The sequence below is a fragment of the Thamnophis elegans genome, chromosome 10 (assembly GCF_009769535.1).
Source record: "Thamnophis elegans isolate rThaEle1 chromosome 10, rThaEle1.pri, whole genome shotgun sequence".
NCBI lineage: Eukaryota > Metazoa > Chordata > Lepidosauria > Squamata > Colubridae > Thamnophis > Thamnophis elegans.
This window is the reverse complement of record NC_045550.1, coordinates 25,263,158-25,288,828: the sequence shown is the minus strand read 5'-3', so window position 1 is coordinate 25,288,828 and position 25,671 is coordinate 25,263,158. Positions and strand designations below refer to the sequence as shown.

The 25,671-nt window shown below is 38.7% G+C and overlaps 2 protein-coding genes across 5 annotated transcripts in view; one reads left to right on the top strand and one right to left on the bottom strand.

The window, feature by feature from the left end:
- The window catches only part of SLIT1 (slit guidance ligand 1), a 117,768-nt gene extending 112,663 nt beyond the window's left edge, over positions 1-5,105 (top strand). Inside the window, exons 33-35 of the mRNA XM_032225849.1 lie at positions 369-657; positions 1,895-2,106; positions 2,725-5,105. Coding sequence (XP_032081740.1) covers positions 369-657; positions 1,895-2,106; positions 2,725-2,963 — 740 coding nt within the window. The 3' untranslated portion in view covers positions 2,964-5,105. The remainder of the gene's footprint in view (positions 1-368; positions 658-1,894; positions 2,107-2,724) is intronic.
- Positions 5,106-9,477: 4,372 nt separating this feature from the next.
- The window catches only part of LCOR (ligand dependent nuclear receptor corepressor), a 95,382-nt gene continuing 79,188 nt past the window's right edge, over positions 9,478-25,671 (bottom strand). For all 4 annotated transcript variants that reach the window (XM_032225479.1, XM_032225480.1, XM_032225481.1 and 1 more), the window contains one exon: positions 9,478-20,817. In XM_032225479.1, the coding sequence (XP_032081370.1) occupies positions 16,146-20,817 (4,672 nt within the window). In that variant the 3' untranslated portion in view covers positions 9,478-16,145. The remainder of the gene's footprint in view (positions 20,818-25,671) is intronic.

Below are 25,671 nucleotides of genomic sequence, written 5' to 3'. Positions count from 1 at the left end.
GGAATTCTTTCTTTCTCCTTTTCACAACAGAGGCCAATATGTAGAGAGTCAAAGAGATAAGAGGCCCACTGGCAGGTGGAACGAAATAGTATAATTGTCTGGGCTCAGTATTCCCTAAGTATCCCTGGCTTTAACATTTTTCTACAATATACTAGGCCAGCCTTCTCCAACTTGTTGTGCTCCAAATAATTTATGAAGTTTATGAAATTGCAGTCCCAGCATATTTAAAGTATATCAGTTTGGGAAAAGCGGAGGCTGAGACTTTCAAAGTTTATTTCCTTCCATCAGTCATGTTCTTACTCACCAGCACTCTAATCTTCTTTTCTTCTTCCCTGCCTGATGTTGTTCCTATGGCCCTCTCTCATCAGGCATGCCAGTGGATGTGAATTCTGCTGCCTTCCGAGTTTGGCAAATCTTGAATGGTTCCAGCTTCCATGGATGTATCCGCAATTTATATATCAACAATGAATTACAAGACTTTACTAAGACTCAGATGAAACCAGGAGTTGTTCCTGGTTGTGAACCTTGCCGCAAGCTCTATTGCATGCATGGCATTTGCCAACCCAACACTGCTCATGGACCAATTTGTTACTGTGAGTCAGGCTGGACTGGGCCCCATTGTGACCAGCCCATTACCAATCCTTGCCAGGGACACAAGTAAGTACAAGTGTTACAATTCTTTTCTGCTACATCTGGGGAATTCCAACTTTTTTTGGGGGGCACATGTGGAAGAGCAAATGTGGAACAATGAGAACACTCATAGGACATCTGCCATAGGAACCGTGCCTATTCGTAGCTGCTATGACATACGTGGCCAGTCACAAAATGTCCAGGACAGAAAAGAATCCTGGATATGCTTTATCTTCCCAGTGGGGCCTTTAATAATAGACTTTATGTGTGTGAAAAGAAAATGTGCTTGTTTCAGCCATCACATACCAGTTCAGCCAACAAAACCTGGAACATTTTGGTTCTGAGTTTTAAAAGAATAGATGCTACAGGTAGCTCCATTATCTTGTGGTATTTTAACTTCTAATTTCATTTGGTTTTAATTAGAAGAATTTATAAAGAAAATCAGGTGATCAAAAAATGTAGTTAGCACTAAGTGAAGTGTACAAGGGCATATTAGAGCCAGTTTGCTCTAATGGTTATAGGACCAGGCTAGAAAGCAGGAGACCATGAGTTCTAGTCCCACCTTAGCCATGAAAGCCAGCTGGATGATCTTGGGCCAGTCACTCTGTCTCAGTCCAACTCACCTCACAGGGCTGTGCTGTGAGAAAAAATTAGGAGGAAGGTGTGGTTTTTTTTGTGTGTGTAAATATGTTTTATTTTCATTTCATTTCGTAGAATCACATATATACTGTGCATAACTGGGGCATATAACATTGAACAATAAACACAGCCCGCCCTCTTGTCAACAATACCCCCCAAAATACAGACCCAATACACCACTTCGACCCACCATACACCCTTTCTTTCGCCCCCCTCCAACTTTCGTTCTTCCCTCCAACGTTCCCCTCTATCCTACTTCCCTTCCCCCTCTATCACTCCTCTCTCCCAATACACTCCCTCCCTGAGGAAGGTGTGTTTAATAGGTTTGCTGCCTTGAGTTATTTGTAAAAATAATAAAGGTGGGATACAAATATATACGGTAGATAAATATTACTGTTCATTGCTTACCTTGGCTTGAAACCATCCATGCAAATCAGGTATCTCATTACAATGCTGTGAGCAAAAACCATGTATTTAGAGTGTGTTTTCTCAAAGATTTATGTCATACATGGATCCCTAAGCTAATTGTCTCAGATTCAAGATAGTAGGGAAGAGTTGAAAAGAGATACTGGCTTATGTGCAATTACATGTATCTACCTAGCTTTATATCTCACTTTATCTTCAGGTGTGAACATGGAATCTGTATGCCTCTTGATGCACTTTCCTATAGTTGCCAGTGCCAAGATGGTTACAAAGGAGCCTTGTGCAACCAAGAAGTTGAACTACGTAACCCATGCAAGAGCTTGGAGTGTGTTCATGGTCAGTGCCAGATCTCAGATGCAGGAGAGGCCTATTGTGAATGCAACTCGGGATTTGATGGGGATCTCTGTGATCAAGGTCAGAAACATTTCTGTTTCCATATGTGTTGACCATTAATTACTAATGACACTAAGGGAATTTTCCTTCTATGCAAAAAGTTAGGTTCATAATGTTTGCTGGCAAGTCATATTATCCCAGTATTCTGTGAATGATAGAAACCTTATTCAGGAATCAACTTCCTCCTGGGAGTGAACATTCTAGCAAGTAAAATATTGCTTCTCTGAGACTATAGGAAAGCTTCTTGGCACATCAGCTGCAGCATAGGAGGTCCCTGTAAGCAGCTTCTTCCAACGATGGTGGTTATAAGTGTCTTGAATAATGAAGGAACATGAGCAATGCAGCCACAATTGAAAGGTTTAAAATCGAAAATAATTCTTTACTGTCAACAAAATTATATTTTCTATTTCCATTAGAGAACACAGAGGCATTTCCACACATCAACATTTTTTAATAGTAAACAATGCTTTTCTCTAAACTACTGGAAGGCATAACAAAACAAGTATGACAACAGATAGTAGAACATTATTTTAGCTGCCTTTCACTAGAACTCCCCATTTCATGATGACAATAAAAATGTCTGTTATATGATGACATTCTTAAAGTCATCCTTTTGTCTGACCTTTCTGTTTTCCCCAGAATCAGAGTGTCGGGGAGAGGCTGTGCGAGATTTCCATCAAGTCCAGCGAGGTTATGCCATTTGCCAGACGACACGCCCAGTCTCCTGGATGGATTGCCAGGGATCATGCCCAGGACTAGGCTGCTGTGGAGGACTGCGTCTTAAGCGCAAGAAATATACCTTTGAGTGCAGCGATGGCTCATCCTTCGTGGAGGAAGTGGAAAAACCTAGCAAATGTGGCTGTTCCCATTGCATGTAGTCTCCGGTGAGGGGCAGGCCATAGCCAGAGACCTAGGGGTGAGACCTGCCCTAGCAGAAGCCTTGGGAACAGTCTGGAATCTGAGCAGTTCCCTTATTATGGTCATGGTGGTTATTCAGGAAAGAAGAGACAAAGTTGTAGATAAAAGCGGTTTGTTTGTTGTTTTTTTTGCTGGCAAATCCAGCTGAACAGATGTATTTATATCCAGCACGGATTCTACCTGGGGCCACTGATTGGGCACACCATGGATTCTTATTGAAGATCTCTACAATTGTTTTTGCTGCCCAATGTAATGTCCTAAGTACCATGCCCATCCATGGGTCATGCCTGGCCTCAGGAACCAGTCATTTTGTATCTTTTGTATCTTAACTGGAATCTCCTAGCTGCCCCATGCCTTTTTTTCCTTCTGTTGGCCTGTTCTACTTTTTCTCTTATCAAGTAGCTTCTCTTATTCTCACTCTTAGTACCTGCTCATGGTAACTTCATCTTCTGTTTATGGGGCTAAATTGCAAGCAGTACAGTGACCAGGAGCAAAGGGAATATTATTACAAGACTAGAAAAGAAAAGAAAAATACTTAAGAAATTGAGGAAGGAATTGTTGCTGCCTACATCTTAATGGTTATAAGACACCGAGGAATAAAAACAGCTTAGACATGCAATTGCATTGTAGTCATTACTTGAAAGCTGCCTTCATTTATTAATAATTAAAAAAAACAGAATGACTGAATCACTGGCATTACTCTTGCTGTACTGTACTGTTGCAATTTGATGCTAACTTATTCAGAAGTAAAACCTACTAAATTTCATAGAATTTAATTTCTAAATAAGATTGTGATTACAAGAAGGCTAAAGAACCTGGGCTACAATCTGCAGGTCTGCTGACAGGAAGGAAAAGGACTACATCCAATTCTTGTTGCAAATTCTCCCAATTGCCACAATCATTTCTTTGAGTTTTTACTCTTATCAGTCTTCTATACCATAACATTATTTTTACTACATATCACTTGATTATTGTAACTAATAAGTTTGCACTGATGGAAGATGTCAGTTCTACTGCTGTCACCTATAGAATAACCTTGTTCACACCAATCATTATTCATGGAAGAAAGATGAACGGCATGTATCTCTTGCACTCAGATTATTGTATTATTTTTCAGCCCTGTAATAGGATGCAGCAGGCCTTCTCATAAAATAGAACACTTGTCCTTCTGTAAATGAGAGAGGAATGAGATTGGGACTTTGCTACATTCACTGGGAATAAGATAAGAGCGAGGATTTAAAATAAAATAAGATCCCTGCTTGAGAGAAGGCTTTTGTGGAGTACCTTAACTGCAGGAACAATTTGCTCAAGGTTTCCTATCAGTAAATGAATTCTGTTTGTACTACTTACAATTAGTTGACACATACAAGTAATACTAGTAGCTTTAAATTACGAAAACAAAGCAGATTTTCTGCATTACTAAAGACCCAAATTTTACAAAAATTGCCCCCCTCTCTCTTGCTCCTACACATACACCGATTAAACAATACACTTGCAGTTTATTTGCATAATTTATTTTGCTGCTGGTTGGGAAAAGCAAGGATATCTATTAGACATCATGGCTGCTAGTTCCAGATTATGTTGTGATTATTTTCTTTCATGTTGTAGCTAACTTTAGGGGATTCTAGAGCCAACAGCTTTCTAAGCTGATTTGTTTCTTGGCACATCGGTGGGCAAAATGACAGTTGAACTTTTCTCCGTTCATATTGTTGATGTATCTAGAGGCGTAGTTTGCCATTGCTTTTATTCTCAGGATGCCAGAATCAAGAGAGTTGCTGCAACCTTGCTGGTGGTTACCTGGTCATAAGACAGATGGCTTGGACTTTTAAAGCAGTCCCTATTCACCTTATCACAGTGCCAATTTTCTGTTGCATTAGCATTTTGTACAACTGTGTTCACCCCCAGTTCCCCATATCATCCTGACCTTGCCATTCATGATTGTTGACTCCTTTTTTATCATACTATAGCCCACTTATATTGGAGCTAACCAGTATATCTGCAGGCTATCTCACTGTTCGCCCTTGTAGGTGCATCCTTGTCTTTCCATGTAGGAATTCTACTGATAGAAAATATTTACCCTTTTCCAGCTTTTGAAACCTCATCAGATAGCAGACATAAAAAATAACCCTGCTGAATTGAGAAATGGCCCCCTTTAATGCAGCATTTGTTTCTCATGGGGGCCACCCAAAGGCAACTAGATGCTTGGAAGTAGGAAATGGAGATACTGGATGCACCCTTCAGGCCATTGTTCCCTTGCAACATATATCTTAAAGGCCTGCTCCTGGTGCCCTGGAAGTAACCTTGGGATCTGACACTAATTCCCCGATACCTTTATAGCAGTGATGTTAAATTCTTTTAAGTCACCTTGAAGGCTTATTCAAATATTAAATAAGCTCATGGTAGGTATTATCCTGCAGCAGCCTCGCAAGAATGCAGTTATTAAGCAATCACAGTCTGATGCAAGTTTTGAGGCCTTAAACTCTACCAATGTTCTTGTTTCCAAGACAACCTCAGCCAGGTGTCTGTTGTTTGAAACTTACCACTTTTTTTTTTTTTTACAAAAGGTTCTGCTGGAAAGGTAACTCCTTGGCACTAGCTTGAGAGCATGTGACACGTGCGATCTCAAGGTAACCGTTTCTAAAACATCAGATTTTATTGTACAGCAATTTCAGTAAGATACTCCCGGAGGTGAAATAGATTACTAGAAGTGTATGCATGGTGTTCCATTAAACTGGCAGTAATAAAGAAATAGCAGTAATAAAGCCATCTTCTACTTCCTGTGGGGATATGCAGGAAGCTAGGGAGTAATTACTCAGAGAGTTCTTGCAGAAGCTCCTTTTCAGGGTATATAAAGAGTTATCTCTCTGTATGAGCTTGTGCCTACATTCCCTGGCTTGCTTTGGGACCTGTGCTATTGCTTGGGTAACTGGAATAAAACTGAGGTTTATTCTGTTATGGCTGTAGAGACTTGCTAAAATTTAAATGACAACCAATTTCAGATTTGAATACATGATTTACAGAGGCATTTTAATTACTACCCTGCTTCCTAATATTTTTCATTTTTATTCTAGAAACCCTGCAAAAAGTTAATTGTATTTTTTTCTTACTGAGAAAGTGAAACTTTTGAACTTTTAGGATGACACAAAATATATATCTAGGGCTCTTGACTTTTTTAACGACTTCCTATTTCTAATGGTAACCATTAGAATCTACAGAATATCATGTCTGAATTTGTACACCCTGTCTGCCAATGCAATACATAAGACATATGTTTGAATAAACAAAGTGAAATTTGATCATGCTTACATGCTTAAATTTAGCTGATTATGGCCAATTCACCCTCCACCCTGTATATAGACTTAGCAATGTAGGCTTCAACTCTCAAAATTTTCATCTAAAATATCTTTTGGTCATAATATGAGTCAAAGCCTAGAATGGATTTATTTGAAATCAACAAAAAATATTCTTTTGTCTTCTTCCCTAAGGATTCCCATGACATTTGGCACTTATAAGACTGTCAAAAGGACAATTCCTTAATTCAGATTTAGTACTGACTTTTTAAACTCGTGAAGCAATGGTGTCTCACTAACCTCTGCACTTGAAAATTGTACTAAGCTTTGTATTAACATTATTGAAAACCATACTTTTGGTGTCCCAACAGTCTAATCAATGCCACACCCAAATGATCATGTGAACTACCTTGCATATGTAAGCTAACACTGCTTCATACAGAGTATACCTTCTTTAGAGCAGCAATCTTGTTATAGATTTTGAAAAAGTAGTTTGTGATTTTTCACATGGGAAGATAACATTAATTCAACCAGAGACATGAAACTAACCATCTGTCGGTAACAAAATACATGTCATCTTCCAACTCCTATAATGGTTGTCCAAGTAAAAAATGCTGTGTTCTGTTTTCTAAGAAAAATATCAAAATTATATGATGAATACTTTTTTGTCACCCAATCCCTGCTGCTTTTTAATAGGAAATAAAGAGAAATGGATTCGGTGGATTAAACATATTTACTTCAATAAGACTCTCTCTCTCCTTTCTACCCAAAATAGGAAACAATAGACTGAAAATTCCAGTCAATAAAATCAAATTTGTTTTTCCTCTGCCTTCTAGTTATACAGCTTCTATTATATGTGTGTAGGCATGCATGTACGCATACCAAGTTGATGTAGCAGTTAAGGTACCAGGCTGGAAGTCATCTGTACCAATCTTTCTCCACCCTTCGAAGATGACAGTGGCAAACAACTTCTAAAGATGTAGCCAAAAAAACCAATGTGTGGACTCATCCGAGCAGTTTCACGAGTCAGGAATGACTTGAAGCCACTATATACACAGGTGTATCATTGCAGCACCTTTCACAAATCATCTTTGCAATAGGTTTTCATACATTCCTGCTTTTGTTGTTTGATCTATGCATGCAATAGATTTGCTCTTTTTAAAAAAAGTTTTTAAATATAATTTAGGCAACATTTATTTTTCTACTTGGCTTTGGTCTCATAAGCTGAAAAGATCTTGGAAAACTGTTACAAATATATTTGGGGAAACAACTACTTCTACATTATTCTTACAAAAGGAAAAAAAGGAAAAATAATGTGCCCTTTTTGAAACGTGAAAACAATAGGAAAATATTTGCATCATTTGGACATAAATTGCAAAAATTAGCATACTGAATATTCAATATGGGAGGATTTTATTACATTCTGCTCTCATTTTAGACCAAAGTGAAACATCAGCATGAGAATTATGAGAGAGGCCATTTCTGGCTTAGTTTTTCTACTACCACTTAGCCTTCTGACTTAACTATTGACATATATTATATTGCCAAAAGTATTCGCTCCCCTGCCTTTACTCGCATATGAACTTACTATGACATCCCATTCCTAATCCATAGGGTTCAATATGATGTTGGTCCACCCTTCGCAGCTATAACAGCTTCAACTCTTCTGGGAAGGCTGTCCACAAGGTTTAGGAGTGTGTTTATGGGAATTATTGACCATTCTTCCAGAAAGCATTTGTGAGGTCACACACTGATGTTGGATGAGTTTACGTGGCCTACCACTTCGTGGCTGAGTTGCTGTCATTCCCAAACACTTCCACGTTCTTATAATACAGCTGACAGTTGACTGTGGAATATTTAGGAGCGAGGAAATGTCACGACTGGATTTGTTGCACAGGTGGCATCCTATCACAGTTCCACGCTGGAATTCACTGAGCTCCTGAGAGCGACCCATTCTTTCACAAATGTTTGTAAACACAGTCTGCATGCCTAGGTACTTGATTTTATACACCTGTGGCCATGGAAGTGATTGGAACACCTGATTCTGATTATATGGATGGGTGAGCAAATACTTTTGGCAATATAGTGTAACTCTGAAGGGAGAGGGAGAGGTGGTTTACTCAGGAGCAATGAGCTGTAAGAAGTTAGCAATTCTCTCTTAACTCTTGACCAATGTTCAGTATGGAGATAGGAGTAGTGACATATAAGACGCTTCATATAGGCAGCAGTGCCAAGGCGTGGGGGGGGGAGAGATATCATCTACATAGAGGTAGTCTTCAACTTACAATTCATTTAATGACTGTTTGAAGTTACAACAGCACTGAAAAAGTATGTTATGACCCTTTTTTACATTTACAAGTGTTGTAGCATCCTTGTAATCACGTGATCAAAAATCAGATGCTTGGCAACTAATGTTTATGATGGTTGCAGTGTCCCGCAGGGGTCATGTGATCACTTTTTGCGACCTTCTGACAAGCAGAGTCAGGTTCACTAACAACTATGTTACTAACTCAACTGCTAAACACTCAGTACTAGATCATACAATGGGGCAGAGCTCACTTAACAACTGCCTCACTTAGCAACAGAAATTGTGAGCTCAATTGTGGTCGTAAGTCAAGGACTACCTGTAGTTGCACCTTCTAGAATTAACCTAATGAAGTGGTGGATCAAATAGGAAAGCACACTCAAGTTTAAAAAAAAAGCAGAGGAAAAAAGGTGACATTGAGACAGGTCTTGAGTAAGCATACTTTGAGCCAGTCTTCCTTGATCTAGTATAGTCAAAACATTTTGACTATAACTTCCAGAATGTCCAAGCAGCAGAGTCAAAAGCTCTGCTTATATTCAGCTTTCCTCAGGATTTTGATAGCTATTTCTTCACTACTACAATTGTCTCGATAATCTCCACCAATAAAATGAAGCCAGGTGAGAGATGGGGCTGTTTTAATTTCATATATTAAATTGGGGACTACAATTAACAAAAAATATTATCAAGCACTTCTGATTTTTCAAAGATTCAATATCTGGTGTATTCACTGCAACTGGTATCTCAAAATAGCCACTGAAATTGATAAATCAGCTCAGTCTTTCATCAATCGGCTGGAAAAAAAAACTTGTGAAACCCTAGTGAATTGTGGACCAGGGCTTAAAAATCTTTATATTAAATTTCATCACACCACACCAATGCTGACATTTTAAAAAGTTTAATAAGCTGCAATAAAATAAGGACCTATAGAGTACATAGAGTCCGTCACAATGCATAAAAGAAAGCAAGCACAGAAAAAGGATAAAAGGATTAAATCACTTTCCATTGGTTAGTCAAGGAAATAACAGACACACACAAGTATGAAGCTGTCACAATTGATACAATTTCAATGGTAAAATAGCCCTAGCCATTACAGGTTTATGAATTACTGGAAAGCAACTGAGTATTACCTTTTATATACATTTAAAATGTTCTTCAGATGAGGTATATAACCATTATCTAATGACACATTTTAACCAACAATACACAACACACACATTCTTCTCCTAACATCACAGCATTTTCCAGTGCCCTGAAGAGAAGAAAAGGATATACAACCAAACCCTTCCAAAAATGCTACTTATCGTATGTAGGGTCTGGATGACAATATCAGGCTGGTCAAACATGGGGAGGAGAAATCCCCATACATGATTCTTGACATGGGATAGAAAGGACTGCTTTGGATAAAGAAATGAAAGGAATATAAATTAATGCATAGAATATAAAATTGCCAAATACAATTGTTCACTTGTTGAGTGCAAGACATTGATGAGGGCTCATTGAACTTTCCCCCCAAGTTTTCAGGTATGCTATTGGAAACTAAAATGATTGCAGAAGGTTAGAAGCCTGCTCCCTATACTAAACCTCCTGTAGCAACTTTGTAAGAGAAGTGAAGACATTAACAACAAATACAGACAGGAGTTAAATTTTTGGACAGCAGAAAGTAGATGCAAGAATTAGCAAAAAGGAGCTACCTATAGGATTATGCCTTAAGGCAGGCAACATATAGGATTATGCTTTAAGACAGACAACTAATAAATTTCCAGAAAGAAGAATGGAGCAAGCATTTTCAACAGCCAAAAGCACATGAAAACCACACATTTAGGAATATCCACACAATCCCATCAAAATAATTATCAAATAAAAGAGAATGCTATCCTAATAGCATAGTTTGACCTAAGGAGTGTTAAGAGAGAGGAACTAGGGAAGATAAAAGTATGATCCAAAGAAATAAAATAAAAACAATTTCTAGAGACCCCAGAAAAATGGGACCTAGCTCAAAGCAGCAGCTGAAGATTTGGAGTAAGAATAAGAATTGACAAGAATCAGCTGCAAAATAATAGAAAGCACCCAACATTCCCCTTATGTGCCACTGCCACCCTGTTGCCCCCCCCCCCCCAACGCCCCGGCTTCTAGTAAAAATCTCCTTTTATTCACTATCCCTGAGTCCATATCCCCAATCAATACATTTCTTCTGGATTGCCAGTTATTCCCTGTGATGATGCCCAAACATGGAGTAAGAATGAAACATAAGATGTTTCTTTCTTTAGGTGGCAAGACCACTGAAGAGAATCAGGCTTTACTGAGACATGCATACACAGGCACACGGCCACCCATATGCCCTTTTTTTCCCACAAGAAACTTTATTACTAGAATTCTTATTGCTTTCAAGTGCTGTGCCTAAAAGTGCACGTGACCAAACAGTTTTCAAAGAACTGTGCTCAACAGTTGAATTTTCAAGTCACTTCCACAGAAGCAAAAAAAGAGGAAAAAAGCAACCATGTCTTGCTTTGAATGCATTTGATGTAGCTTTTACAGAGATGGCCAGTCTGTGTCTGTGCTATTCTCACTTCAGCCTGAAGGTTTTAAGAATTTTAATTCCTGTCTACTATAACACAGCACTTGTTCTAATGCAGAATGTAGTCTATAATGGTTTTATAATGCTTGATATCAAGATTTCTGTATTAAAGGTGTTGGTTTTAACATAAAGGAATATTTAATGATGAGTGTGAAATATTTAGCCCATGCACAGGCTTACATCTCAGTAAGATCTAGGATTTTGATTTTGTAGCATAAATTCCAGACCAGATGACAGTTCTTCTGTTTAATGCTATTTGCAGTAGGAAATATGCTTTAAAAAAAAACCACTACCACCTTTCTATAATATTGCAAACCAACAGAACTCCTGAGACTTGCCAGCACAAAATACAGGAAATAAATATTTTAAAACTATTTATATTTACATTATTATTCTTCCATTTTGTGACTACCTAGGGAGAAAAGGCAGAATTTATCCTGCACCTAGGAAAGCATTTTAATCTCTAGCCAAGATGCTATGAAAACACAGCATCATGTCCATGTGTCTGTACTACACATACATACGTATATATTCACATTGCATTGGAATGTAATGCATACACACATTATGAAACTTTTGATAGCAATGTAAAGACTTATTTATGCAAATTATTACATACGTTAGAAAAATCATTCAGACTCCATCCATTTTAATTATTTAGGAAGCCTGCTTAAAAAACAAGCTTTACTTTCAATGGAAATGTGAAACTCCTGAGATTATACTAAGATAAATATTCTGCAGTCCCTTGGGTAAATGCAAAAAACAACCACCACCACCCTTTTGTTCACCTATTCAGTTCTTCCCAAAGACTGAGATGGGCAAATATTGTTTAATATTATTAAGAGGAACTGTTACAGGATGTAAGCTGTCCCTTAACTTATGAGTGGTCACTTAACAGTTTGAAGTTATGACAATTTTTTAAAAAAGGGCTACTTATGTGTCCCAATAATTACAATTGATGCAAAACCCCTTGCAGTCATGTGATCACATTTCAGGGACTTGGCATATGCCTTGACATTTATAACCAGTTGCCGTTTCCCATGTTCACATGATCATGTTTTGCAATTCTTTTGCCATCTTCAGGCAAAAAACACTTATCAGATAAAATGAGTTCACACTTATGGCTATGTAGTTTGCTGAATAGCCACATAACAACCTTTGTGACTCACTTAATGACCTGGCAGAAATGGTTGTAAAATCAATTCTGGTCACACAGTGCCTCACTTTATGACAATGGCTTACAGCCAAAGATCCAGCCCACTGTGGTTGTAAGTCAAGGACTACCTGTACAACTAACTTTTGCAATTCATACTTGGTGATTTTATGAATATCAACGGTCCTCAAATGGCTCTCTGATTGTTTTGGATTTGTACCCAAGGAGCTTATTACTATTAGTACTATCAATGATTTCTTTTGCTAGAATTGTTCTACTTCTTTTTGCAGGTCTTTATATTTTATTATTTTCTCCAGTTCATCAACATCATTATTATTATTTCAAAGTAAAAGCATATTCATGTTGAGAATATGTGTTTGACAGGATGAAAAAAAAGCCATTAACAGAGAAAAGTGAGTGCTCCAATCGTTATAGAGGTTACTGTTATGCAGAGAGGTGTGAAGGTGCAATTCTTCACTTTATAAACGACATGAGTTTAAGGTGTTCCATATAGCCATTGCTAGGAACTACTGAATGCAACAGCAAGCCCAACCGCAAAGCATCAAGCATTTGGCTAAGAGTAGGATTACTAAGAGAGAATGAAAGCATGCCATTTGGAAGAATTAGGGACAGTAAGAGGGATAAGATACAAATATGATAAAAGCCAAACAACAGGACAGGTTTAGGGGATTTTTCTTAGGGTAATCAGAACATGAAACTGCACCTTACATACCAAATATCTATTAGATGAGGGAAAGGTAAAATGCTCACAATAAAATGCAAGGCACATAATTAAGTCCTGTAGTTTCTAAAAGAAAAGCCTAACCCAGCAATAGTACAAACCAAGTTTCAAAGTTCATTTTAATGAAGAGACTTGAGTGTCAAAAAAGAAGTGTTTTGAAAGACATCCCAAGGTACTCTTTAAAAAAGGTATTTGAATATTAGAGGCTCAACATCTCTGCCATGTATGAACCGAGTGTCACTGGGATTAAAGCACAGAGCAGTCTTTCAATTAGATAATACTTTGTTTTCTTTTATCTCAAGACTTGTTAGCTCTCTACACCAAATTGCATATATATATTTAAACTACCTAAACTGTTTTGAACTGCTTGGTTAATCTCTTGCTTCCTAATATTTTGATTGTATACATAGAAAAGGTATGTCCAGCTGGCAGCCAAGAGTGCTTAAGTGTAGGATGGCGTGGCCTTCTCCAAAAAATAGTAAGAAACTGGACTAAAACTATCAGCAACTCTGGGCCTGGCAACCGATTGATTTCTCAGAATTATGCAACTTTGCATGGACATATTAGAGCAAAACAGGGTGGAATTGAAGCTGAAGCATGTTGCATAATGCTTACACAAGGAACATTTAGACTCTAGATCACACAAGAAATTGGAACGCACGAGTTGTAGAAAGATTTTATTAGCAGAGATCTAAATCAGAATCACTTAGCTTAGTGATGTACCACAAGAAGCCCCAACTACCCAGCAGTTTGTTAGGAAGCAGCCCTGGGCAGAAGGAGCAGGAAGTTGTATGCATATCTGAATGTAATCATGTAAAGTTGGAGAAAAAAATATTTTTGCAACCCCTTGCCATCACCACACACATGCATGTGCTCACACATTTCCTTAAATATTTTTAATACTCCTGATGGAATGTCTAGCACATTTGATATTTACAATTAAAATAGCAACCGACAAATTCATATGAATCTTTACAGAGAACATTAAGCCTAACCTGATGCTTACAACAATTTTATACATCGTGATTTAAATGAAAACAGAAGTTAAAAATCAAATGATTTTAAAATATTATATAAAAATGGGTCCACCCTGGTATGTCTTGTAGCTTTAGGGCACCCTCTCAAGTCACAGACTTGAGTAAGCGGGTGAGCAACAGGGCTTTACATTTTTAGATGTCAAATTCCAATTTCCTTGATCAATGAGAAACTTCACAATAGGTATGGTAGTTATGAATTTTCTGCCTGCAGTATAATGAGCTTTGGTATAAGAATAGAAATGCTCTCTATCCTTTAAAAAAATCAATTTCCTCACACTTTCATTCTCCCCCAACTTTATCTTATATTCAATAACCCCCTCACCACCTGGAAAGACTGGTTCAGGCTAGTTAATACAATAATGCATAAAGATGTTTGAGTTTGTTGATCTCATCTGGTATCCATGGCAAGCTATTCTGAAAGGTCAAACTATATGAAGGCCTTCACAGGAAGCTCTCAGGAGTCAAACATGGCAAACATGAGGAGGTCTGCACAAGTTTCTAAGCAATTATCTAGGCCTTTGTTGTGGCTTAGCGAGAGCTAGAAAAATAAAATAAAACTCTGGTCCTTACCTTTCTTCTCCAGCCTCAGAGCAAAAGGAGCCACTGTTACTCCCCCAAAATGAGCAGCACAAGACAGGATGTTTTCTTTTGAGAAAACATTGCTTCCCTTCTTATTCGATCCAAAACAAATGTCTGAACTGGAAAAGTGACTATTGCAATTGAAGTACATTGTATTCTCGTAGGAATGACTTCTTTAAAGAAAGATGACACCTTTATTTTTCTTAATACACAAACTAAACTTTGAAGGTAAAGCCAGGTAACTTGCATATAAAATTAATGAATAATCGGTGAACTTATACGCTTCTTGGGGGAAGGCAGAAAGAAATTTACTTCATGTTAAGTTGCAACCCATACATTTGTGAAAGTACCAGAAAGTTCCAGCTGCTACTTCATTCACAACCAGCATTGTCATGATTTTACTTTTTAAAAAGCCTTCAGATACCTGAAGATGTCTATGGAAAAGAAACTTGCAGCAACTTCATTGTAAAGAAATTTAAAAATTCTTCAACAATGAAAGATCTCTCACAAGGAGCACCTTCCAATACTTTCTCTTTACAGATATTTTTCTCTGAGATCCATACTTAATTTTAGCATCATAATGTGCCTACAAATTCAGGAGTATTTTAAACAGGGATCCCCAAGAATTTGGGGGTAAATACAGTTCAGAACTTCTCCAACAGAAATTGAGGCAGCATTTTAAACAATAGCCTTTAAGGTGTTTAAGGTTTACAGCAATGTTAAACGAGGCAAGGAATCTCTATTTAGGGTAACATTTTCCATTCATCCAACAGGACTAGTTTCTTGGGTAGGCCAAGCATGGCTGAACTGTCACTGAAAACATAAAAGTTTTTTTTTTACACAAAACCTGGCTAGCTTATAGCCAAACCCTAAAGCCCAAAGTTACATCACATCGGTAATTATTAATAACTTAATAATAAAATCCATCATTATAACCTGCTAGTAAAGATTATAATTAGAGGAGGAAACAACTTTGGGTTTTGGCTTCATAATGCCCTGCACAAATTAAACAGTGTCAGTATGCTACAATGCACAAAAGGAAGGAAACGCTCTGTGTGATCCTTAGCAGACATGCCACCAAACTCTTGTGGGATGGCAATGACAGGTGGTTCTTTTTCCATTACAGTACAAGTGCATGTGCATTAACCCATAAACTGCTCACTTCAAATCAAGCAGACTAATTCATGTGTTTCCTAACATGATAAATAAGGCACTGTACTTTGAACTGAAACCGCCACGCTTCCAGTTCAACTCCAGGAACTTTCAACTTTTCTTTCTCCGTGATATAGAAAAATGGTGTTCCTCTCCGGATGCAACACAAATTGAAAGCTCCTTAAAAAGCAAGAGGGAGATGGCCTTTAGCCAGACCCAAGCGCCTCTCCCTTCTTCCCTGTTCAGCAGTGGAACTACTTGAAAGAAAGAGGAAGAGTTTCTATGACACACTTCCTACCCAAGATGTTGCTACTTTGCGTCCAGCCGCCTGCGCTTGCTGGGAGAAGATTCTTTCTTTGCCCTCAGCTTCCTCTTGCTCCGGGTTTTGTTCTCCTGAATTCGTTTCACCGATCTGGTGAGAGCTTTCTCACTGCTTGCCTTTTTAAGAGGCTGACTGGGGGGATCTCGCACCATTTTCTCCTTCAGAGCCTTTATAAGCCCTTGCTGCTTAGAAAGCAGGCTAGCCTTTTGACTGGTACTGGCTTTCCCTATATGGGCGGGAGCCTTTTTTTTCCCAGGTCGCGAGTCAATAAGTTTCTTTGACTTCTCATTCTGAGAGGTGTGCTTATTATTTCTTCCCGCTGATGTCTGCTTTCTAGTAGCTGGAGCTCCCGCTTGCTTCACTTTACTGGCTTTCTTGAGAGAGATTCTTTCCTTGCTTGAAGGACTCAACTGCCGCATGGCCAGTGTCCTGACATTCTCATTCGGTGTCTTTTTTTTGCTTTGCTGAGGGTTGCCTTTGCCGGAGGTGTCCTCCTGTAACTTTCCTTTCCCTTTCCTCCCCTTTCCTCCTTTTTCAATCGGAGTAGATTTAGTAGGAAGTTGGATGTCTTTCACTTGCTGGGCCAACTTGGGGGACATCAAGGGTTTAATGCACATGCTCTTGTTGCTTGAAGTGTTTTCGGCCAAGTGCTGCTTGGACACACAGTCATGCCTCTCCTGTTTCACCACCCTATGGAATCCATGAAGTTTGCCTCTCAAGTTGGAATATTTCCTCAGGATCCGTGAGGTTGTCTGCACTGGCATGCTAGGGGAAGGCGGGATACTCTTGGGTCCAATACATTGAGCCAAGCTGACTTCAGAGGGAGATGTCTGCTTTGGACCAACAGTCTGCTCTGACTCAGTCTGGTCACCATTCTCTCGAGGTCTGTTCCACAGCTTTGGGATCTTTATAGTATTTTTTGCTGGGGTCATAGCAGCAAACTTCTTCAAGTGTTTCTTTAGACGCTCTGCTTGGACAGAACTGGGATAGATGCCAGAAGAACAACCTTTCTGGAGTGGAAGCTTCATGAGAGGAATGTCTCCTGGGATACGTGTGTTCAGCTTCTTCACAATGACCAGAGATTTGGTTTCAGTTGTCTCCATAAACCATTTGCAGATATTGGAAATATCAAAACCCTTCATGAAAAGCATCTGAACAGGGGACAGTTTCTGGACTTCAGTGGATCCTTTAAATTTTCGAGTCCTCTTCTTGCTTTTCCAAATCTCTTTCAACTTGTCAGATTTATTCTTGACCTTTGGAGCAGGCTGAGTCTCCTTCTCCAGCTGAATCCAGCCTTTCTGGATCTTCATATACTGAGTGCTAAAGTTAGTGATGAGTTCTTGGTTGTCTTCCTCAGCACACCATTCCACAAATCTGGGCTTGTCAGAAAGTACTTTCATGCTGTTAAAACCAAGAGAGTTTTCATTTCTTGCATTTGGTTCATCTGTGACAACAGGATCTGCTGATGTGGTCATGATGTCAGAGTTTGCTTGTCCAATTGCTTTTTCTGATGTATTTTTCGTGGCAGTGGCCACATGAGCTGTAGTAGGGGTATGCCTCAAATTATAGAACTGTAGGGCTGGTTTCTTGCATTTCATTGTCTTCTCTGGCTGTGCATGCTTGCTACCAGGACATATAAAACTACTTGTTTCATGCTGGTTGGACAATACTTCAATAATATTTATAGGACCGTCAGAATTCTCTAAACTTTTTGGCTTTAAATCTACTTGTTTTTCAGTTTTATCAGACATCTCTGTTGGAACATGAACACTTCTCTTGTCAGAATTGGCTTCTAAGCAAATTTCAAGCATTGCCGCTGGCTTATCTTTGTTATCTTCTCCATTCTGGCTTTCCTCTATTCCTCTATTAACTGATTCCTTTGCCATCAGTTTCTTATAGGTCTGGCTTATTGTGATGTCATTTCCCTCATCTGGCTGCTGTTCAGTAGATTTGCTACTCTCATTTATCAGTGTTTGATTGTGTCTGTCGTTAGGAAGGCACACAGATGTTGCCCCATCAAGTTGTACCTCTCTCTTAAAACGCTTAGCACCAGGACTTTTAGAAAGCTTTATCTGTAGCTGAGGACGCTGAAGAGAATTGGAAGAACAGGGTTGTTCAGAACTGTCTTCTGTAGGCACCAGGGACTGCTGGCTTCGAAGACAGCGATCCGAAACAATGTGGGTTTTTTTCTCTCGCCTTCGTTTTTTGTCTATGTTTGTTTTGGAAGAAGTCTCTTTCTTGTCCTTTTCTGATGTTTTGGGCTCTACTGGAGTTTTACTATTAACCTCCATTTCCTCATCAGATTTGGTGGTCTCACTGATGTTTATTGTGTCATTTATATTTTTCTCTCCCTTATCTTCATTGTCAGCCACAATGGGCAGCACATTTTTACATTCAACAAGCAGTCCTTCCAAATTCTGGGAATTTTCAGTAGTGGTTTTGTCTGTGTTAGTACAATCCAAACTGAGAGGCAGCTTTGCTGCTTCTAAATTGGGAAGCAGCTGGGGAAGCTCCACATCCATTTTGATAGTTGCTACTACTGAAGATTCTGCAGAAAGAGTCTCTGGAGGTTCTCGGTCAATATCAGTAGGAAGTTCAGGAACCCCACTGGTAGGATCAATTACAGGAGACATGCTCCTTGGGCTGGCAACAAGCTGCACAGGTGAGACACTGTTGGGAATATAGGGAATCTCTGAAGGAAAGGTCATACAAGGGTCCAGAACATCAAGAGTGGATGGTACTACTGAGGGTTCGGCCAAGTCTATAGGGGAAAGTAGTGGGGGTTCTATAGATGGTGATACATCTATTACAGAAGCAGGCTCATCTAGTGGAGGCAACAAGTCCACACTATTGGCTGATACTTCAGGCATCAGCAGATCCATGCTAGCATGGGGTTCTGGCGCTACCAAGATAGGAGGTTCTGGGATAGCCATTTTATCATTAGCAGCTTCTGAGACAGAATGTACAACAGAGTCTGCTATACTGTCACTATTTTCTTTAGATCTATTACAGTTATAAGAATCAGAGCCAGAGCTATTTGCCTCCAGTACATCAGTACTGTCTTGCAAGACCCCTTCATTCTCTCGAGGAAAAGAGACAGTCATGGTCTGGAGTGAAGACACAAACAAGCTGTCTTTATCTGAATGAAAAACAGGGCAAGGAAATAGAGAAACAGGCACGGTAGCTTCTTCAGCAAGACTAGCTTCCCTCTGCTTCGGGACACTGACCTTAGAAGAGATGCTTTCATAAGAGCATTGCTCAGCTCTTATTTCATTGAAGGAATCTTCTTGAGTAGGGGCCACTGTGGAAGATCTTTGATCATCATTGCTACCCACAGGGTCAGTTGCAGCCAAATAGCTGTCACTTGGAAGAGAAATGCCCTGGATTGGACTTGTTAGCACCTCAGGCCTTGTTGCCAGGATGTTCCCATTCTCCTGTGAATGCGGAGTCTTGGCCAAGGTGCGAATAGTAGGAAGCTCACAACATTCACCGTTGTAGTAATATCCACGAGTGCTCTTCCTTGCTGTCTTTCTTGCTGATACTGTCTTTTTGCTCTCATAGTGACATTCTGTAATTGGTTGGCTAATATAGACAACATCATATTGATTATCATAGTCATTTATTCTTAATCCTGAAGACTTCTTGCTTTTACGTGTACTTTTAGTAGAAGCTGAAATGTTCTTAACCCGGGAGTGCCCATTGGTGGTTTTGTTGTGCACTGCTGGCATGGAATTAATAGGCAGCCAAATGTCTTTGGCATTCTCTACGTGAGTCTTGTCACCAGGATGCATGTGGCAGACTCCCTTGCTTTTCCCTGAAGCCAGATAGTGATTCTCTACCTTTGATCTTGTTTCTTGGTCATTGATTTCCGTATCCTGGTGCATAGAGGCTTTGGAGCTGCACTGCAAGGCATTCTCTTTGTCTGCTCTCCGTGGAGAGCTAGTGGTGAAAGCCGTCTCTCGAGTTTCCTCTGGGAAAGCTTTGAAAGGGTTCTTCAAAGAACCTACCCTATTCTCTAAATTCTCCTCATTAATGTTCACATTTGTTGCTTTCGCAGCTACATAGCCTCCCAGTAAACCTCTACTTTGCACCTGATCTTTGTCATCTTCACCTTTTCTAGCCCCCGTCTCTTGCTCAGTAGCAGAGGTCTGACCTTCCAGATTCTTAATAGAGTGATGAGTATTGGAGGCAGTGAGGTACCCTTGAGTGGGACTGTCTCTGGGACTTATAGAAGTTGTTCTAATAGTTGGAAGCTCAGGGAAATCTCTTCTGACAATAGAACTGCAATTGTCTCTTCTGTCTGCAGATTTCAGTTCTACAGCATGTTTCAGCTTATGGCATAGTATTCGCAAAGAGCCACGGGCCTCTGATTGTTCTGTACCCAGCAATATAGGGGTTTTTGACTCAGAGCAAGAAGTTCCATGCTCCTGGTTCTCAATATGATATTGGCTGCATCCTAAACTACAAGTAGACACATCCATGTTTTCAGGTCCAGATAACTGCTGGCCTTCATAGCCTGTTTGTACTTCAGAGCAGATGTCATTCAGGACACGGACAAAGTGTTTCTGGTGGTATGTGCAGAGTCTGACCATAATTTTTTCCAGTGGAGATTTCGGCTGGCCAAGAGAATCTATTGCTACTGCCTCCGCTGTCTCCTCACTAAAGAGAGAGAAAGAGAAAGAGAGAGAAATAGTCAGTATAGCACAAAATTCACAGCGTAAATTGTCACAATTCTCTTCACAACTGAATTCTTTGGAAAGACCATATCCTTATATTCTACTGTAAGCAAGTAGATAACACAAAATTCCAAACAATATTAACATTATCCCTGGATTTCTTTTCTGGTTTCTGTCTATTTATGTATAACTCAAGCACTACAACCTGAATATCACCCTTTTTACAACATAATCCTTAACTGGAGGGAATCTAATGAGGTGGGAGAAACAACCTGAACAAATTAGTATGCAATGACAAGTTATACAAACAGACCCAGTGTGGTATAAAAGGTTGGATTGGGAAAATCCAGGATCAAATATACCCACAGATGTTTACTAGAAAGCTTCTGATCAGCAATTGCTTTTTAGTCTCTCTCAGGCCAACCTATTTCAGGGTGATTTCTATGAGTAAAAATTGAAGGAAGGGGTGTGACTTGGTAGAGGAAACCTTTACTTTTTTAATGTCATGCATAATACCTTGAACTCCTGAGAGAAAGGTGTGGTAGAAATCTAATGAGCAAAATGTAATAATCTAAAAACAGGCTTGGATAATATTTACTAAGTATATAACACCAGCTAAGCTATTTTCATTACTGTTGATGCTGAACAAACAGGCAGTACAATATATCATTCTAAACATGTGGTTAACAATCTCTTCAAAACATGCTGCAAGATTTAACTAAAACCTTAAGAAATTATAAGTTCCTTCATGTGTTCAAAGTCTCCAGAAGACTTCAACTAAAATCTTACCATTTTTTAAAAAATAGTATGGAGGCATATTTCTAGGTTTATGGTTGAGAGAATGGCTTATGGGTGTTACAACTTAATGAATTCAGAAGAGCACAAATTTCTGGCCAGAATATTGGACCAAGTCTCTTCTGCCTAAAGAAGGCAGCAGCCATAACTACAGTACTTACAACAACTGAATAATAAAATAGCTTTTCATCTTTGGAAGATCCATTGAAAATATGATTTCACCTTTCATTTATTTTTTAAAGATACATTTAATTTTCTAAAGAAAGGAAAGGAGTCCCTGTGGATTTTATTCCACTAGTCATTGCCAACTATAAGGGACGACGCTCATCTACATTACAAGGCCCTCCCGAATGATGAATGTATGTTGTTTATTATTTTATTATATGTCTTATCTTAATGTCTGTATCTCCCCTTCCCCGATTTTATGTGAGCCGCCCTGAGTCCCCTCAGGGAAAAGGGCGGCCTACAAATATTAATAAATCTCTAAATCTCTAAGGCCATTGAGCCAGTGCTGTCTGAAGATGTTTACATGGTATGTGGCCAGAATGACATCATGGAGTGCTGTTTCCTCCCCACTGAGGTGGTCCTTATTTATCTACTTGCATTTGCATCCTTTCGAACTGCTGGGCGGGGAGGGTGCAGGAGCAAGGAAAGATGGGCATTCACCCTGTTGTGTATGGTCGGGTCTTGAACCTGGGCTGTCAGCTTTCCAGCCGATAAGCCCAGCATCTTAACTACTGAGATATTGTGCTTCTCATTTTCTAAGAGAGAGTATTTATTGATCTCATATAAAAAGCATTTCATATTCAGATTATTCAGGTTTCATTCTTACAAATAGTAGAATAAGTGATATAGGAAGAATGTTTCTGGGCTACACCACTTCTCATTGAAAGTAAGGGAACAAAGTAATGTGTTCAACATTACAAAACTATAAACTGCTTATACATAATTAAATACCACAGAGTTTTTTCTAAATTACAAATTCCCTATGTTGCTTTTGCATGACGGTCAATCACACTGAATGAGCCCCCAGCTGCATTCAGAAGGGGCATAGTTCAGAGACAGGATTACCATTTGAGAGAACTAGATCTCATGATTACCTGGAAACAGAACATGGTAGTTTTATACTGTAAATTTCCCCTTACTGAAACAATGTGTTTTTAAATTTATTTTTCAGTCCATAGAACTTTCTTTCTGTTTGTCACTGTAGAGAGACATAGAAATTATATTGGAGAAACTATATGGTCTGTTTCCCTATATGCACATCACGAAGTGACATTATTTATAAAATTATTTATAAATAATTTGGATTCAGCGTAGTATTTGGAATTTCAGGTAAGCATAATTATTTAGTCTAATGTCTATTCAAATGTACATAAACCCTGAAATAGCCCTCCCCTGAAAATAAGCCCTCCCTGAAAATATTGCAACACAGCAGCAGCCATGAGGGGACCATGCTCCTGCACCTAAAAAAGAATAAGACCTCCCTGAAAATAAGGCCACGTGCTTACTTCGGCAGTCAAAAGAAAATAAGACCCTGTCTTATTTTTGGGAAAATACAGTAGCATATTGCTTTAGAAAGCAAAAAGACAAATGAAATGTAGCACTTTTAATGTTAAACAATATTTAGAAACTGAAGAAAGGGATAATGTATAATTGAATGAGTATTGCTTTATCAGTAGAAGGCAGAATAATAAATAGGTCTGTGTAGTGTTTTGGACTTCAAGGTAAATGAGTGTTCCAGCATGGAGGGAAATGTTTGTATAATATTTGAGATGGACTGTTTTGCTTTAGAAAGTTGCAGGTAGGGGCTATAACAGCTTCCCTACATACCCTAAAAAAATCTAATTGGATGTACAAGCCTTAGATTTGTTTACCTGTAATAAGTAACATTAGTAACATTTACTAAGCTTTCCATTTGGGGATTTAACCTAATCTGTCCAGGTCAAAGGTAATATAATAAGTAACAAATTTAATACAGTAAATTGATGAGATAAATAATGTGATAGTTATGCTTACTAAACTAAAAGAAAGGGAGGAAGGAGAAAAAAAGAAAAAGAGCAGCCTAATTAGAACCTTGTAGTGCCCTAAAATAATTTAGTGTTCTTAAACATAGACTAATTAAGGAAAATTAAGATAAGATTAACCATAAAACTTGCTGGTGTACAATCTGATGAAGTAGATGAGTGTAGTTAAAAATGGAATGTGTGCCCTATATATACACAGATACAAAGAAGCTATTATTGTGAAACCTTAGTTTGCTCAAAGAATCAAAGGTCAAAGAATACGATCAGCACACAATTCCATCATCATTTTAACTTGTGTGTGTGTGTGCAATCTTGATAATTAATTTTCATTAGCACACACCATTCCCCACAACTTGTAGCTTTCTTGTTTTACAAACTCTTATGTACAATTCTTAAAAATAAAGAAATTATGACTAGCTAGAAGTTTATCTACCTTGTTTATTTGTTCTTTATTTTGTTATTTTCATTTGCAACCTTTTTTTGTATAAATCTTACAAAACAATTATGACTACAGGCCTTAAAATCACATGTATGGTATAGCTTTATATTTCTATTGAGTGACTGCAATCAACAATACCTCATGAATACAAAAACCATGGGGGGGGGGAAGAATCCTAAGGCAGAATTTAAATACCGTACTGTAAATATAATTTCATTTATTTGAAGGGTTCAATCACAAGCACACTGGGAAATGCTAGACTCTTTAGCTTGAACTTTAATTTTAAGTAAGTTTATTCTAAGGCTAGTTCATGGACCAATTACCAGTAGCGTCATGTTTTTGGCAGCTGATAGTGCTTCTTTAGATAACAAAAAGCTTGAAAGCTCCATGACAGAACGGAAGTGGTTCTGGACTCCAAGCTACACTTTTTATTGTTTCATAAATGTAATATAATTTGCCATACAATTTGTAGCCCTAATTTCCACCAACCCCTTTAAGAAAAAAAAAAACCTATGTTACTATAACAAAGGTACTGTCTCAGTGTTTTCACAAACAAGTGGATGCCTTTTTTCAGATTGAAGCTGCAAAGGTTATGCCAAGAATTCAGTAAAATATAATCTTGATTTAACATGCTCCAGCCCATTTGGAGGTAAAGATTTGCATTATGTTAATTTTAAAGAAGAAAAAAATAATAAGGAATAGACATCAAGAACAAGGAGGCTATGCACCAAGTACTCCGAATGGAATTAAAGTATATGAATGAGATATGGCTTCTTGTGAGGAGTCATTTGGATTTGTTCAAAACATTCTTTTATTTTCACATCACTTTTGTGAAGTAAAGGGAATGGAAATCAAGTCAGAAGCAGCTACTTTTTGGGTGGTGCCCTATGCCTCTAGAGTAAAATTAAATTAAAATTAAACTTCACTCTCTCCCTTTTAATATTCTGGAAACTCTTCCAAAAAGTGTTCCATGAATAGTTTGTTATGATTATCTTTACTTTACCTTTAATTTATTTATTATGTTTATGTTACTTTAATATTTGAGGCAGCTTGTTGTAGCAATAGCAATAGCAATAACAGTAGTTTAGTTTAGTTTAGTTTTATTAGAATTTGTAGGCCGCCCTTTTCCCTGAGGGGACTCAGGGCGGCTCACATAAAACTAGGAAGGGGGGATAGAGACAACAAAATAGAGACATATACTAAAAATAGTAGGCAACATCCATACAACATTCGGGAGGGGCAATTATCCTTATCCCCAGGCCTGACGGGCGAGCCAGTTCTTCAGGGCTGTGCGGAAGGCTTGGACGGTGGAGAGGGTACGAATCTCCACAGGGAGCTCGTTCCAAAGGGCCGGGGCTACTGCTGAGAAGGCCCTCCTCCTTGTGGTTGCCAGCCGACACTGGCTGGCCGATGGAATACGGAGGAGGCCTAATCTATGTGATCTTATTGGTCGTAGGGAGGTAATTGGCAGAAGGCGGTCTCTCAAGTATCCAGATCCACTGCCATGTAGGGCTTTATGGGTGATTAATAGCACCTTGAAGCGCATCCGGAGATCGACAGGTAGCCAGCGCAGCTC